This window comes from Tetrao urogallus, assembly GCF_951394365.1.
Source record: "Tetrao urogallus genome assembly, chromosome: 7".
Classification (NCBI taxonomy): Eukaryota; Metazoa; Chordata; class Aves; order Galliformes; family Phasianidae; genus Tetrao; species Tetrao urogallus.
The window spans coordinates 25,311,064-25,327,437 of record NC_136820.1 but is presented as its reverse complement, the minus strand read 5'-3'; the positions used below and the strand labels follow the sequence as shown (position 1 = coordinate 25,327,437).

The 16,374-nt window shown below is 37.1% G+C and overlaps 1 protein-coding gene across 1 annotated transcript in view; it reads right to left on the bottom strand.

Annotated features, from left to right (window-relative positions):
• The window catches only part of VWDE (von Willebrand factor D and EGF domains), a gene marked incomplete at both ends in the record, with an annotated part of 37,488 nt that overhangs the window by 3,409 nt on the left and 17,705 nt on the right, over nucleotides 1-16,374 (bottom strand). Inside the window, 13 exons of the mRNA XM_079538126.1 lie at nucleotides 52-147; nucleotides 1,662-1,757; nucleotides 1,838-1,933; nucleotides 4,052-4,723; nucleotides 6,207-6,269; nucleotides 6,839-6,976; nucleotides 7,338-7,557; nucleotides 7,674-7,924; nucleotides 9,627-9,741; nucleotides 10,121-10,225; nucleotides 10,827-10,982; nucleotides 13,717-13,853; nucleotides 15,339-16,318. Of these exons, the coding sequence (XP_079394252.1) occupies nucleotides 52-147; nucleotides 1,662-1,757; nucleotides 1,838-1,933; nucleotides 4,052-4,723; nucleotides 6,207-6,269; nucleotides 6,839-6,976; nucleotides 7,338-7,557; nucleotides 7,674-7,924; nucleotides 9,627-9,741; nucleotides 10,121-10,225; nucleotides 10,827-10,982; nucleotides 13,717-13,853; nucleotides 15,339-16,318 (3,125 nt within the window). The remainder of the gene's footprint in view (nucleotides 1-51; nucleotides 148-1,661; nucleotides 1,758-1,837; nucleotides 1,934-4,051; nucleotides 4,724-6,206; nucleotides 6,270-6,838; nucleotides 6,977-7,337; nucleotides 7,558-7,673; nucleotides 7,925-9,626; nucleotides 9,742-10,120; nucleotides 10,226-10,826; nucleotides 10,983-13,716; nucleotides 13,854-15,338; nucleotides 16,319-16,374) is intronic.

Here is a 16,374-nt window from a genome sequence, read left to right as displayed (position 1 = left end):
CAAAGAACAGGAAGAATTTTCTGTATTTTTTGCGTATGAATTCTTACTTACTTGTATCACACCTTGGTCCTACAAAACCATAGGGGCAGGTACAGAGATTTCCGGCCAAGCATGTGCCTCCATTTTTACAGGGTGGTTTACAGTGTGCTGTGAAAATAGAATTCAGTTGTTCAAGAAAGCACATCTAAAAAGATGTGTGTATTGGTTATGCTTTAGCAAAAGGACACAGTTAGTAATTGACAGCGGGGAAAGAACTGGAAATAAAATGAAGTAACGTGTTATGCCTTTTTACAAGGACAAACAAGAACTGAATTTCAACAGAGCACACAGAGTTCCACCATTGGTGGCCTCCCCCAGAGAATGGAAATGTGAGACAATTTCCAGACAGGACTGCAGTCCTCCAGCTTTTCAGGAACGTTCAGCTTAGAGGCGGATAGAGTTACAAGTGAACTCTGTTTGCTGTGAAAGTTACCCTGGCCACTGTCTTTACATAATTTCACGTTATCAGAATAACTGCAGGAAAATCTGTTCTTATCTCTCATCTGTATCTTTATTATTATACAGGTGTAAGGAAGCACTCACCATAAATCCACCTGAAAAGACTGTGGAAGCCTACAAATTAGATGTGACTGGCACTACAGTTAAATCAGTCAGTCATTTTGGGTCAGCACACAAACAGTCCAGACCTATCCACAGAAGAGGTCATGGCAGCAGGGTCTTTGCAGCTGGCAGCCCTAATCACTGGGCTAGACCAGACTTCCTCTTCCTTTCCTGCTGCCTGTCCTTGAGAACATCACTCACTTCAGCAGAACTGCTAAGTGCTCTTACTAAGAATATCCTAATGCATGGTGACTGGGAAACTGTTGTGGAGTGATGTGTCTGGAATCCAGATCTCTCTTTCACTTGAGAACATCCCAAGCATCACTGTGACAGAGAGCTAGGTGCCACCATGATGTGCCATTGGGAACTCTTCCTAAGAGGACACAGTTAACAGCTGTACTTTCCTGTACTTACAGAAAAATAAATCATAAGTAAGCAAATTGGGTCACCACATGGACACAACTTGTATTCTCTAAACAGTCAATAGAGAGCAGAATGTATTTACATTAAATTATTTGGGAACAGAATTATAGAGAATTCAGGCGGCTGTTTGAGACATTCTTTTGTATTCTTACCCTCTTCCTCAAAGGAACTGAGAAATTTAGGGATGGGAATACCTAAGCAAAGGCACCTAGGTTAGAGGGACTGGATTCTAGCCAAGGATCTGTTGGAAAGGCGTATGCACACCTATGAAAGTGAACTGCAATTTGTTGACCTTTGTTTTCTTAAAAGATTCTGAAAGGGTGAAGTGGAGAAGTGCAACTCTGAACAAATGCCCAGTGGAAAAAGCACTGCTTCCTCAGATGTGATAAAAAATAAATAAAAACCAATCAATCAAACTATTTTTTTCATTAATTTTAGATCAGCATGCAATGTCCTGATGATGCAATAAGTTAAATCAAAGTATGATATTTTGCTGTCATAACTTAGTAAACATAGGAATCTCTGTTAAAGTAAAAATCAAATGAACTTGCATTCCTATCAGAACGAATGGTTATGGGAGTTACTGACAGCAATCTTCAGATATTTATGAATTCAAAAGTACAAAATATTCTGTTTACCTTCTTCACAAGTGGAGCCGCTGTAACCTGGTAGACATTCACAGACATTGGGCTTAATGCATTTTCCATGGTTTTTACAATCAGGTCTGCATAGTGCTGTGCAAAATCAACAGTGATCTTACTGATTAACTCATTTATATGAGCTATCATGGGCTAAATCAAAATGCCATACCCACCTGTCTGGCAGTTATAACCAGCATAACCAGGCTTGCATTTGCAAATATTTGGTTCCACACACTCCATATTTTTGCCACATGTTTGTCTACATATTGCTGAAAGGCAATTAAGAAAAACAGTGAAAGGAATAAAGAAACAAACAATGGCATTTCAGCCTAACTATGTCCTATTTAGCACAATGAACATACCACAAAGAATCAATCTGATCATGATCTGATCATAAGAGGGAAGCCTGAGATACATCAGAGAAAAAATGTTTTTAAGTGCATCCGCCCAAATAAAAGCCTGTAAGGTAAATATTACTAAGAAAATTAGGAAATTCAGTACTATGTGAATTTTACCAATCACACATCAACAATGTATTCTCATGTTATAAAAATACAAGAGCTGTTCTGAAAGTAATGCCTTCTATTGTATTATGTTGGCCCACAATGTCAGAGACAAATTTTGGTGGTGTGGCAGTAAGGCTGAACTTTCCTAACAGTATTCCCTCAAATTTGCTGCTGTGTGACAGATGGCAGCAGAGGGGCAGTCTTACAAAATGGTGTCTGGCATGGAAGTGCATATTAAACAAAGGTGTGTCACTGAATTCCTCCATGGAGGAAAAAAATGGAGCCCATTGACATTCATTGTTTGCTAAGTGCTTATGGAAACCAAACAGTGCATGTGAGCATAGTGAAGCAGTGCGTGGTGAGTTTCAGTAGTGTTACAAAGACATGAGACAAGCCATTCTGGATGTCCATGCAGAGCTGTCACTCTAGAAAATGAAGAGTGTCTCAATCAGCTCATGCATGTGAAGACGTATTGCAACCAGGGAACTGTGTATAAAGCTGAATATTGGCTTCTGTGTGTTGGAAGTGATGGTGGCAATGTTAAAGTATTGCAAAGTTTGTGCAGGGTAGGTCCCACAAATGTTCACATAGAACAGAAAGACCATTGTATGCAAGTTTGTCAGGACCTACTGAACCAATACAAGACTGAAGATAACAGTTTCCTGCAGTGCATCATTACCGATGATAACAACAAAACTGGTGAGGGGTCTGGAACACAGGCCATATGAGGAGAGGCTGAAGGAGCTGGGAATGTTCAGCCTGGAGAAGAGGAGGCTCAGGGGAGACCTCATTGCTCTCTATAACTTCCTGAAGGGAGGTTGTAGTGAGCTGGGGGTCGGCCTCTTCTCTCGTGTCATTGGTGATAGGACCAGAGGGAATGGTTTCAAGCTACGGCAGGGGAGATTCAGGCTGGACATTAAGAAGTATTACTTTTCAGAAAGGGTGGTCAGGCACTGGAATGGACTGCCCAGGGAGGTGGTGGAGTCACCGACCCTGGGGGTGTTCAAGGAAAGGCTGGATGTTGTGTTGAGGGACATGGTTTAGTGGGAGCTATTGGGAATAGGTGAACAGTTGGACTGGATGATCTTTTAGGTCTTTTCCAACCTTGGTGATTCTATGATTCTATAAGATATGTTGTCACCACTATAAGCCAGAGTCAAACCAGCAGTTCATGGAGTGGCAATACATGACTTCTCCATCGAAGAAAAAATTCAAGATGCAGCTCTCAGTAGGTAAACTGAGAGTAGGTTCACTGTCTTCTGGGATAGGAAAGAGGTGGTCCTTCTGGATTTCCTGGAACCCAGACAAATCATCAACTCTGACCACTATATCATAATACTGACTAGGTTGAAGGCTCAAAATTCCAGAGTAAGGAGAGAGAAGAGAACCATCTTTCTCTTGAGATATGATAACTGTAGCCCCCATACCAGTTTGAAGTCCATGGAGCACATCACCATTCTTGGCAGGACTGAGTCAGCATACCCACTGTATAGACCAGATTTGGCATCTTCTAACTTCCAACTATTTGGGCCAACGAAGGACAACTGTATGGGCAACATTTTCCTAGCAACAAAGCCCTCAAAGCAGCTGTGAAACAGTGGGTCACCTCCACTTGTGCAGATCTTTATGAGCGTGACATGCTTGTTCATCTTGAGTAAAATCTTGTTCATCATGGGCAAAAATGCATAGCTAATGGTGATGACTAACTGAAAAACTAGTGTTTTGTAGCTGAGAATTTGCTCTGTCAAATAGTGTTATTGTGCTCTTTGTGTCTGTTGTAATTTCCATGTTCCATGGAAATAAATAGGAGGCATTACTTTCAGAGCAACCTATATATAAAATAATCCTCAGCGAAGAATTTAGTACAGTCATTTGTCATACCTCTACAATTGAAGCCATCTCCATAGTAACCATAGGGACAACGACCACACTTGACTCCATCATCCTGACTTGGCTCACAAGGTACTCCAGGAAAACAAGGTAGTTCAGCACAGGTTATTGCTTTAGGAAGTACTATTTCATCTGAATCTTCAGGAAGCATTTCTGGTGGGATAGTCACTTCAGCAAGAGCAAAAAGTAAAGGATTCATTCTACGCTTGGCTAACAAGTGCTGAACTCTGTGAACATTTCCACCTTTAAATATTTTGTGAGACGAAGAAAGCCCTTTGCTTGTATTCACTGAACTGCTAAGAGAAGCTTTCTTGCCAGTCTCCCAATGACTGTAGGCCTCAATTCGTGTCCTTGTTTTCTTCTCAGTTGATACAGCATGGCTCCTTGAAGAAGCTGTAATCACTGTGTTTTCTGGAGAAGCCCCTTCTGTGTCAGTAAGGTGTCCACTACTGCTACCAACAGCATGAGCAGTGTTTTCAGATACATCTGGTTGTACAGAAGCACTTCTCTGAGAATTATATGACTTCTCAGTGGTGATTGTTTTTGGTCTGGAGAGTGATGGATTACTAGTATTGTCCATTTCTATAGAAATAAATCTTCGGGGGACATCTATAGAACTGGGAATAGAGCTCAAGACCTTGTCAAATGATGACTGTTCAAAACCTACAGATGTTAAAGAAAAAGGAGAAATATTATAAAACTTTTTTTCTTTCAAGGATGGAGAATGTCTTCTGAACAGAAAAACATATGTTCCATTCATTCCTCTCCCCCCATGTGCTACACCAGAATAAATGTTTGCAGTAGGACATAAATCTCAACTGGCAGACAAAGGTACTCTGTCTACATCCTTTCCCACTCTCACCATGGCCTTTTGGAGCAGGCAGCCAGGGATTTTCAGATACTGGGTCAACAAATAACTTTATTGGCAGAACAAATTACCAGTGCCGCACAACTAGATTACTGTAATGGTGTTTAAACAAAAAATACTGCTTACTGTTCACATGTATGTCTAAATGCAGATAATAAGCCTAGAGTCTGGAAGCAGATACTTAGTAACAATATATTCTTACCCACTTACATCACATGAAGTACTTTGTATGAATAATTCACTACTTTGTAGCAAAAGTATATTTTAGTTTACTTAATTACTTCAGTTATCTCAGAGCTCTCAGATAATTCTCTGAACATTTTTCTTCATTTTGATAGTTGTATATTTTTTATTAGTGGAATATTACATATATGTTTTCAATGACAAAGATGGATTCAGCCTTCTCTCTGATAGCAATGCAGAATGAATGAGAAATGCTCCATATTCTGAAAAAAAGTGGGTGTTCTGGTGGACTGTAGAAAGGAGTATGGCACTGTAATACAAGAATGGCAGAAGGCTTTCAATGGGCTTTTTAGCATTATGGGTTTGAGCAGGAATGAAGTTGGAGGAGATTGTTCAACTTAAGATCTGTCCTTTGAAACAGTATTAGAAAACTGTAAATAAAAGGTTAAACTTCCCTGAATCTTATTGCGAAGTGTTATGCTTCCTACTGCTGAAAAACAAAGCATTAGAAGAAACTGATAAAGAATTATCCAGCACTGGCAGTTGAGTGAGAGTGCATTTTCCTCCCCTGCTAACAATTCAGAGATGAAGAAAAAGACACCTGAGGAGAATTCTCTGTGAGCAATACCTCAGCAGACACAGAGCTGGAAATGCCAGCAATAGAGTTTAAAGAGTTTTGGAATTAAGGACCTTCATTTGCCATACTCTTCACCTTTCTTTTGAATTGAAGTATGAAAATGGCATTCAACATAATGCCATAAACTTTTGCTTATCTCATATAACAGATGTCCCTATCCCCATGTTACCTATTGCACATCAGTGGTTAGTCACAAAAACAAAAGGCAGCAGTAAGAATGTCATATATCACACTGACAATGAAACGACTTGACTGACCTAAGGGATTTGTTGATATTGACATTTCAATGTCATTTATAAGATCAGAAATAAGAATGCAAACCAAGTCATTAATTTCATTTAGTTAAACTGAAAAATTAAAGTGAATAACATAAAGCTGACTAAAACCTTTAACTTCCCAGCTATATTCTTATCAGTGTGTGAATCAGAAATTTCACTATCTTCATGAAATAAAATCACCTTTATTCTCTCCAGCTTCCCCTATGAAATCTTTTCTTTTAACATAAATGTCGTCAAAGGTTTCTGAAACAAAAAATGAGAGGGCACATTAACAGTTACTTTTACTTCAACAGCAAATAGATTACAGAACTCCAATAGAAAAAATAACTCAAAATTCAGACAGCAGATGAAGAGTAAAAAATGTTTCTTGAAGATTTGCAACAGACCACGTTAAAAATACCAGTTACTCAGAAATTGCATAAGAGGACACCTTATCAGGTGTTAGGCACCTGATTTCTCGAGTATCTTTATTTCAATAAATAGTTCTATGCTGAGCAGCCTAAAAGCAAAGCATTTTGTCAATAGTTACTCGTATTATGAAAAAAAAACAGAAAAAATACACTGCACAGATTCCTAGTATTATGTGAAAGAATGTGGGCATTTGTAGCTATTTTTTTTTCTAAACATTTGGAAGAGGAGTTTACAGCTGTGTGACCCACTACATTCTGATATTGTGACCATCTGAGATTCTGTCTCTGTAGCCAACAGTCAGAGAGTTCTTTTCTGCTGACTACTCTAGAGTTCTAATTTACTGTTAGGAACATAGCACACCCAGTAAGACAATAGTATTCTAAAAAACCAGATCATATTACCGTAGCATGACTTCCCATCTCCATGTAGATTTTTTGGGCATGAACCACAATAGTAAGAACCAAAAGTATTGAAGCAAAATACTCCAGGGAAGCAAGGGTTGGATGCACATTCATCTATATCATCTTGACAATTTTCACCTGCATTCAAATACAAGTTTTTATAATACTGTTGTCACCAGACTTTGACAATATATTTTTAAATGATAAAAGTAGAATATATGTAGATGCAAAAATACAAAGGAGTGCATACACTAAGTACATCAAAATATTTCTGTACATCTAATAAGTCAGCTCACTATGTTTGTCGCATACATTTTTTTATCATATGCCAAGTTTCTTGCTTATTGCAGAATCCGAATAGAACGGGCTCTGTGGACTACATTTATCTGCTGGCATTGGAGGAGCCATGCTGGGACCAAACTTATCATTCTTGTTTTTCACTGTATTCACCAGAGGAAAACAGAAAATCTAAATGAGAATATATAATGTAGTAGTTTACCTTGAAGTTCAGGTGGGCATTCGCAGTAATAGCTGTTTATTCCATCTACACATTTGCCAGTACCACACTGGTTGAGTTTGCAGTCATCAGTATTCACTTGACAGAGATCACCTTCAAATCCAGCCACACACACACAAAGGTATCTCCCACTTCCAGGTGGGAAATTAGTGTTTGTCACACATGAGCCATTATTCAGGCAATCACATGAATTTACTCTGATCTACAAAGCAAGACAAATAAGATAGTTTTCTCTTTTTATGAACTAGCAATGAATATTGTAATTAGATATTGTAAACATCTTACTAGTATGAGTCATTTTACTGTAATATTAATTACCTCTATTTCTACCTTAGTCTCCGCATTGCAGTCATCTGTCAAAGAAAATGTTAATTTATGGGGATTCTTTGACACAGCTTTCCACAAAAGGAGACCTGATGGGGAAAGACTGGCACCTTCAGGACCAGACTCCAATGTGAAAAGAATAGCAGAGCCCTCTGGATCTGAAGCCAAAAACTGATATACAAAATCTTCTCCATAAAAAGTCCGTAGCATACCCTGAAAAGTTTCAAGCACAGGAGGCTGGTTGTCTGTAACAAAGGAGATATTTTCTCTTTTAAGCAGAGTTACAATATACTTATAAAAATTTTAAAGGAACATATCTTTCTGTTAAGGAAGACATATGTGACTATTTCTTTTAAGTTCTAACATCATTTCAACAGTACAGGAAAAAAAATAGATATTTTCGTTATAATTGTAACATTAACAAGAAATTACTTAGAGTATGTAAGAGCTTGTAAAGATTGATTGCATTTACATAGAAAAAGGCCTCAAAATTTATTGAAATTAAAAATTGTTTTTATAAACTGTAGCAGTTTAAAAGTGAAAGTACAGAAAATCATAAAAAGTTAGAACTAGGAAGAGATTGAGACAGTCACCAGAAGTCCCATTCATACAAGAGCCATACTAATCCAGGCAGAGTCATGCCAGCACTTCCCCCATGAAACATGATGGGATTCTTGTATTTGAGATATGATGGACCTGGGTTGATGGGGAAAGCTGGTTGATGGGAAAGCTGAACCAAAAGAGCTACAGCTACTAGGCTAGAATTTTGTACTATGGAGAGACAGAAAATAGAAACTCTAGATGATGGTCCTCTTTTCATGGTATGGTTTCTAATTGGACTGAACTGAAGTATGAGATTCATAAATATACACTGAAGTATTTGCTTAGGCCATACATCTATGCAATCAATGTGAGTTATGTCCAAATATTAAGTGGTTAATTAACATGACCTGCCTTTTAATCCAGTTTCGTGTGTTCACCTCTTGTTTGGTATAAGTCAAAGACTCTATGGAACAAAATCTTGTATTAAACATCATTAGTAGGTCTATGAGGTGTTAACAACATTTATGCAAAGCTCTTTACAGAGCATTTTCATAGACGTATGTATACAGAAAAGCTGCTTGTTGCCTAGCTTATGCAGAGCTACATTGCTCACATTGTAAGTTAGATAATTTATACAATTTTCAACTGCAATTTCAGATTGATTTTCATTGCTCTGCCTGCAGTTGTGGACTCACAGGTTGCTGAATCCACTGTTTGTTGATGAGGAGATCAACAAAATGCTACTAGTGCTACTAGTAACACCCTAAGTTAATTAGTGATTGAGTACAACAGAGCTCACGGATGACGTTTAAGCAGGAGGATGGACTCAGGCATCCTGAGACCCCTTCCACTCTGAATTTTCCAATGATGAAATTATGTGTATACAGACTATTCAATATCTGCACATAGACTGCCTGTTCAAAAAAGTGAAAGAAAAACCTTGCCTCAGAACATGCACCTGATTGGGAAAGGCCTTTTATTCCTAAATGTTGAAGACAAGCACTTGTGGACATGGCTGTACCAAAAATCAAAATACTGTTAACTGCTAATAAGGCTCAAAGAGTTGTTAATTTCAGTAGTTTCTTGTTAGTTATTGTGAACGGGGAAAAAAAAAAAAAGAAGAAAAAAAAAAAACAAGTCTGTCTTTCACATGTCTGGTCTGGAAAACATCCTTTTCAGCAATAAGGAGAACTGCAAGATGAAAAACAAGATCAAATTACAAACTGAAATAGTACCAACTGAGCTTTAGCTGAAACACTTAACTAAGCTCAAAACTTCAGTATATTCATTTTGAATACTATTCATTTTGAATACTATTCATTTTGAAACTCAGTAGAACCTAAACTTTTTGCTACTTGAAAAAAAAAATCAAAGAGATGACAATCAGAACTATTTAGAACTTACTTTCAACAACTGACCAACTTAACCTTGATGTGTCGGGTCTGCAGAGTAAGCAAGGGCTGGTTGGATTCGTGTCACCTTCACCGTAACAGAGTCCATCTATATTGCACGTTTTCTCCTTTTAGAGAAATGACAATGTGACTCATTAATTTTCAGTTGTCAAACAGCAAATTTCAGAATTGTCTATTTGTAAAATTTTGCATTTGTAGTGTCCAAATCTAATAAATCTAATCCTAATCAAACCTAACCCTACATTGTACTTTTAGAAGTAAACAAATAACAGTATGTTTGGTTTTACTTGTTAATTATATACAGTGTTTTTTGTTGTTGTTGTTATTGCTTTTTTCCTTCAAATTTTTCTCTTCTGAGCTTCTCCTCTGGTGCTTTTCATTTCTAGGCATGAAAAATTCCTGTTGTAAATGAGTACAGGATGTGTGTTTTTTCTACCTGAAGAGATGCATACTTTAGTAATATACACAGAAGAATGAAATATATACCTTTAGTGCACATAATCCAGATTCCTGTAGTTCACATATCTGACAGGCTCCATCGTATATTATCATTGTTTTAGAATTGCTGTAAGTTAATCCATCATTAGAAATCTGCAAGACGTAGAGTAAAAGTAGTTTAATCAACATAGGTATCAACATCTCAGCAGCACTGACTGCTATCCTGGGATTCAATTCAATGACAGGCACTACATTTAGCTGTTTAAACTCTTGTAATAGTCAGCAAAACTCTAATCAATTACATCAACAAGATTAGGCAGGTATTTGACTGACCACATGTAGGTGTCTATGCTAGGATAGAATGACCAGTTTTTAGGGTCTATTGACCTTATTGACTCCAACTGCGTGATACCTTAGATGTCTACCTCGCACAAACATTCATGTATATACATTGAGCTCAACTCATTTTTTCTGTCAACATATTGAATGTCATTTGAAATGCACTAGGGTAACTACCTGGCCTTTACCTTCAACTTTCGAAGGATGCATCCTTCTATAGGTTCTAGGGGTAGCCCCTTATAGGGGGCAGTCCCCTTGCAGGAAGCACTCTGTATTTAAGCTTAAGAAGTTAAATGAGATGCCATGTTAAGCAAGCTGAATTCCATCCACTGTACCATTAAAAAATAATAGTTATATACACAATGTAGTTTCATCTTAGTATCTGTAAGTGAATATTTGAAATTTCTGCAAGTACCTTTATTTTCCACCAGACAATGGGTTTATCATCAACCAGATCCATGACATCAGACTGTGGGCCGTTATTCGGTAACTCGCAGTCGACAGTCCTGACATTTTGGAAGGCAGCTGACATAATTAGAGGCTCTCCAGGAATCCACTGGTTATCAGTATACTAAATTTTAGGACAAATAATTTGTTTTTCAGTGAAATGGAATATGAAAATATTTTTATCAGAGAAAAAAAAAACATGTATTGCTTAGTGTTTCAATGTGTCTACTTCTCTGGATTAGAATGATGTGGGAAATATGTCATTTTTCCCCCCACAAATAGATTTCTACCTGAGCCTGTTAAAATGAAAGAAGTCTTTCCTGGTGCATGGCAATTTGGCATGGCATTACCAAGAAAAATTCCTCAATCTGGAGAGTTATGGAAGAGTTAAGCAGTGGGTGATCCTCTAAAGTATCACTTTAAAGTATCACTATAAAGTATCACTGATCTAATGTCTCAATTACTTTATGCCTCTCTATCTCTGCTCACAGAAGTGGACAAACTTTAGTCAAATGAACAGATGAGGTTCTGGCAATACTCAGCTATGATTTTGGGTGCCAGCAAATACTCGCAGTTAGCCACTAAACTTCTGCACAAATGAACAGATTACAACATTAACCCTGTAGATTTCTTTTCTATACTCCAGGAAGGGAAGTTACCCAAGGATCTGTCTTGGGAGTTCAAGATAACAGAATAGGGATGGTAATACTACATGATAGAAGTATGGATTGCAATAGGAAGCAGGGTCAAATGTATAAAATAGGTAGATAAAGAATGGAGAGAACAACAAGATCAAAATCATGTTGAGCTTAACTAAGTTTTACTGAGTTGGCTATTTTTTTGAGTTACTGTAACGAAGTGAAACATTTATTTAATCCCAACCCTGATGTAGGGACCACAGTTTTGCACTTTTTCAAATAAAACAAACAAACAAACAAACAAAAAACACTTTAAAAAATGCTCAAAAGACAAATTAACTATTTTTGTTCAAACCAAACTTTTTTCGATATTCTTTCATCCTGTGCTAATTAATTAATGGCAAAGGTAAGTAAAAATGTAAAAACTAAGCATTCATGTATATGCAATTTTGAGATCTTTGACTCTTTGAAATGTGATGCAGTCTATTTTTCCAGAAGCCATTTGTTATCAGCTGGAGACACATTCAGATATTTTTTTCAGAAATATTATCACTCAAAAATCAATTAAAAATCTCCAGATCTACTAGAACAATGTAAGGGGGTTTATAAACATTCCTATCTTTTGCAAGATCTAAATAAATTCTGGCATTAATACTTAATGTGTAATCATTAACTCCTTGGTCATGTCCTGCCCAAAGCTCTACCAAGAGATGCACACTAGTTATGTATCTGTGAAGTACTCCAGTGCAAAATTCTCTGAATCATCTCTTACAGCACTGTGCATGGTAGGACAGCCTGTAGACAAACGATGTGATTTAATCTTTCAGAAGAGCAAGCATTACAAATGAGAAATGTGAGTGTACTAGCTTTAAATTCAGCAAAAATGCTTCTAGGAAATTTTGATCAGTTGAATTTATCTCAAAATACCCACAAGAAGTGCTATGTGTTGTAACTCCACTGGCATTTGCACAAAGCCACCATTATTCCAGTCAGAAAATTAAAAGGAAACAAACTTATTTTCTTTGGTAGTTTCAGGAAGAAAATTTAAAAAATGCAAAATAAAATTTAAAAAAAGAAAAAGGACAACAACAAAGGAGATAACAATAAAAGAGATTATCTAGAATGTTTGTGTAGTTCAGAGCCATGTATTCTACCACAAACAGTGTTGTATCGGAGTATCTTGTCATGAGTTAAGACAGGGGCAATTCGAATTATTGCTATCAAATTCCCAATAATTATCTGTGAGATGGTCTGAAACTCTTTTAACCTATACTCTTAACTTTCCCATTTCAAGCCAACTAGCAGATGATTGGATAAATGTGCACAAGAAAAAAACATCTATAACCCCCCACACTGCTTAATTGTAGCATCTACTAGAACTAAGGAAAGCATTTTTTGGTTTTCTCAGGAGCAGAAGATTCCTATTGAATGTTTTCCCTTTTGTCATTCTCTCCCCCCAGTCATCACAAGTGAAAACCAGTTTCATTTGGCAGGTTTTTTTTATTCTCATGTATGATATGATGTAAAAACTTGTAATCACAGATTGTTCATTTCAGGCTAACACTTGTAAATGGCTTTTAATTTTGCCTTGGGCAAATTCTAGGTCTGACTAAAAACATTCTGTCTGTACAGACTACTCTGACATTATAGTACAGTATTTTTAATCTTCTGTTCGAACCTAGGCTATAAAGCTGACATATTATTAAATAGCCACAGTATTCTGCCCCTGGGAAATGGACATCTCAGAAATGCCTTTTTCTTTTTTTGTAACAGATTTATTATGTTTTTAAAAAGGCTATTTTGAGTATTGAGTTTGAAACAGTAATCTAGTGATGTCTTTAACCTTGCAGTCCTTTTTCAAAGAACTGGTACTTCACTTCCTCTCCATAAGCACTTAAAAAGAAAAAAAAGAAAAAGAATGGAAAGAACAAGCAACATACTGGTTGCCACCAACAGGACTACCTTTGCCCTTTCCAGATGGATAGCCGCTGTTTGCTGTTATCTCCTTTTAGCTGCTGAACATTCCCATTATGTTTTGCACTTTTAGCAGTGAGGAAAGTGCAATCTTGCAAAGACTTGAGTGCCTGCTGCAAAGTGCTGAGTACCTCTGCTTTTAGCTTCTACTAAACCATTGGGTTGTACCAACATAAAATGATTAGATGTTTTTTACTTATTCACAGAGAAATTTAAACAGAATTATTACTATACAAGGAGACCTACTTGCAATCTGATAATTTCACACTTCATATTCGATGACTCTCTGAAGCCATGTCCAAAAGCCCTCACTGATGTGCAGTCATACTGACGAATATCACATAGCCCAGCATTTTCCAGCTCTATTATTTCTGGAGCTTGGTCTTTGAAGTAGAGATTAGAAAATAAAAGTCAATATAATGATCTCATTCATATAGAAAATTACTTTAGGCAACACATTTATTTCTCTGCCCAACTAAGAAAAGTGTCAACAACGAAATCTGGAGCAAGGGGAAAAGGTACAACAGTAACCTTTTGTGTCATTAAAATGAATTTCACCTTCAAAGCGAGGCTTTATATCTTCTCTTGGAACTTCAGATTTATAAAGCAGATAAAACATTCATGCAATAACAAACTCTTGTGAGTATGCGGTCTATCGCCTCATCTATGACTCTTTACATCACACTTGCAGTGTAAAATGTAAATGAAGCTCAGGCTTTAGATATAGGAACTTGAAAATTACTTGCAATAATTTATAATGGATTTTTTTTTTTGTTTAAAGAAAGCAAACACGTGGAGGGTGGTTCATGAAATAAACTGACAAAATTTAGAATACTCAAATATTTCCTCTGAAAGCAAAGCTGTATGGGAACTGCTGGATCATGGCCTGAACCTCTGATTGATCATCTGAGGTGAGCAATGAGTCAGCCCTGGGAGGCAATTCACCTGTGCTGCCAGAAGAGGTGGAACCTGGCTCCACCTTTCCTGGACCCATTTAAGAGCTGTCTACCACTAGGAAAGGGTCTCTTCTGAAGATCCCTCCTCTGGAGTTTTGCAGCAAGCCCAGGATGTAGGTAAGCATTCTATCTATTCTCTTTTTGTTCTTATAACCTGCTTAGCCAAGCTCTCTTGTTTATTTCATAATTACAACATTTTTATATTTGTTGATATTGATTATACACAAGTCCATCTATTTGAGTTTAAGAGGAAGCAAATATTCCTGTTTTATTACTTTCTTACTTCTTCCTCCATTTATTTTAAATACATTAATGTAACAAAAATACTACTATAAAATATCAACAGTTCTGAAAGACTTGAATTTTCAACCACACCTCATATTCTCACTGTGTTATCTGCTTATCTGCATTTTCAGTCAATGTCTTACTTACTGAAAAAAAAACTTGCCTAACTGTATTTGGTAAACTTTTTTTCTTCGCCATCAGTTCTGCTTCCACATTTAACAGTTTACAGAAATGTAACATTGCCAAAAACATCCCACTTCCAGTTAATAAGCAGGAGTGTATGGATGTGGCAAGATCTCCCTGAAGAAGACAGCTGTGGAAACACACTAATCTCTTGAGGCAGTACTCTGGATTGCAAACTCAGTAATAAATTTTTAAAATCTGATATACCATAAACTAAGCCCATGTTTTTCCCTTGGGAAACAAGAAGGCTAAATAGAAAACAATAATGGCTGTATTAAATTGGAACTAGACTGCTGGATAATGAACAGGCCCATCACAGGGAACCCTTGTCAGTGCATGAAGAGAAAAAAATAAAAGCAGGATAGAAAAACAGTGATGTAAAACATATGTTGCACAAACACAGAGACTGTTATTTTAGTAAATCTCATTGTTTTTCCCACCTACCAGACAGTATACTGCAGTCGTATGAACCATAGCCTTGAAAGCATGCACAACCCCATTCTGTACATTCTCCATTACCACTGCACAGACTGGGACACTTCAGTGCAGTAAGCAGGTTTTCAACAAACCCCTGAAGTTCCTGTTGACTGTAGTTTATTTCTTCTAAAACTCTCTTCTCACATTCATTCTCTAAAAGAGCTAATGAAGCTTCTGCCCATCTGAGGTCATCTTTCAACAGTAAATCTTTAACACAGATACTGATTGCATCTTCCATTCTCCTACCAAGAAGGCCACCACAAGCTCTTCCTATACTGGAATTGGCTATTGCCTGCTGGCACAGTCTCAGAGCACTGGACTCAGTGAGGCCAGAAGGTGTGGGCCAAGAAGGAAGAAACTTCTTGTCTTTGTCAGTGGTGTGGTCCTCTGGGAAAAAGTACCTATATGCCTCTAAATCCGTTTGGCTTAGATTTTGGAATAGAAATACTGGATGATATTTGTAATAACTTTGGCGCTTCCTTCTATTTGTAGCAGATTGACTTTTCTGATTACTGTAGCCATCAGAAATTCTTTTAATGTCTGAGCTTGAAGTTCTTTCTTTTTCCATACCAGAACTTATTTTTGAGGTTGCAGAGACATGTGGCTTTACTAATGATGATTTGTGAAGTTTGGTTTGATTATCCTCCTTTTCCAGAAGTGCAGCAGAATCCATTTCATGTACAGATGAATGTTTGTTTAAGCCTTTGACAAGATCAATAGGGCTGAGATACTCAGCAGTGACATCCAGTCCAGGTATCAAAGAAAGAAATCTACCATTTTCACTGTCTTTACAAGACAGGGGAAATTCTGATTTAGAAACTGCCTTTAGTTTATGTACTGATGAATCTAACCCAACATCTTCAAATGTGCAGTCACAGAAGTTTGTTTTCCTAGAAGATGGTAATGAAGAAGGTGTCTTGTCAAACAAGCTACCTCCTGGTGGAATTCTAGAGAAGAAAAAAAGAAATTTTATCTCAACTTATCTATATATTTTTGTTGTTTT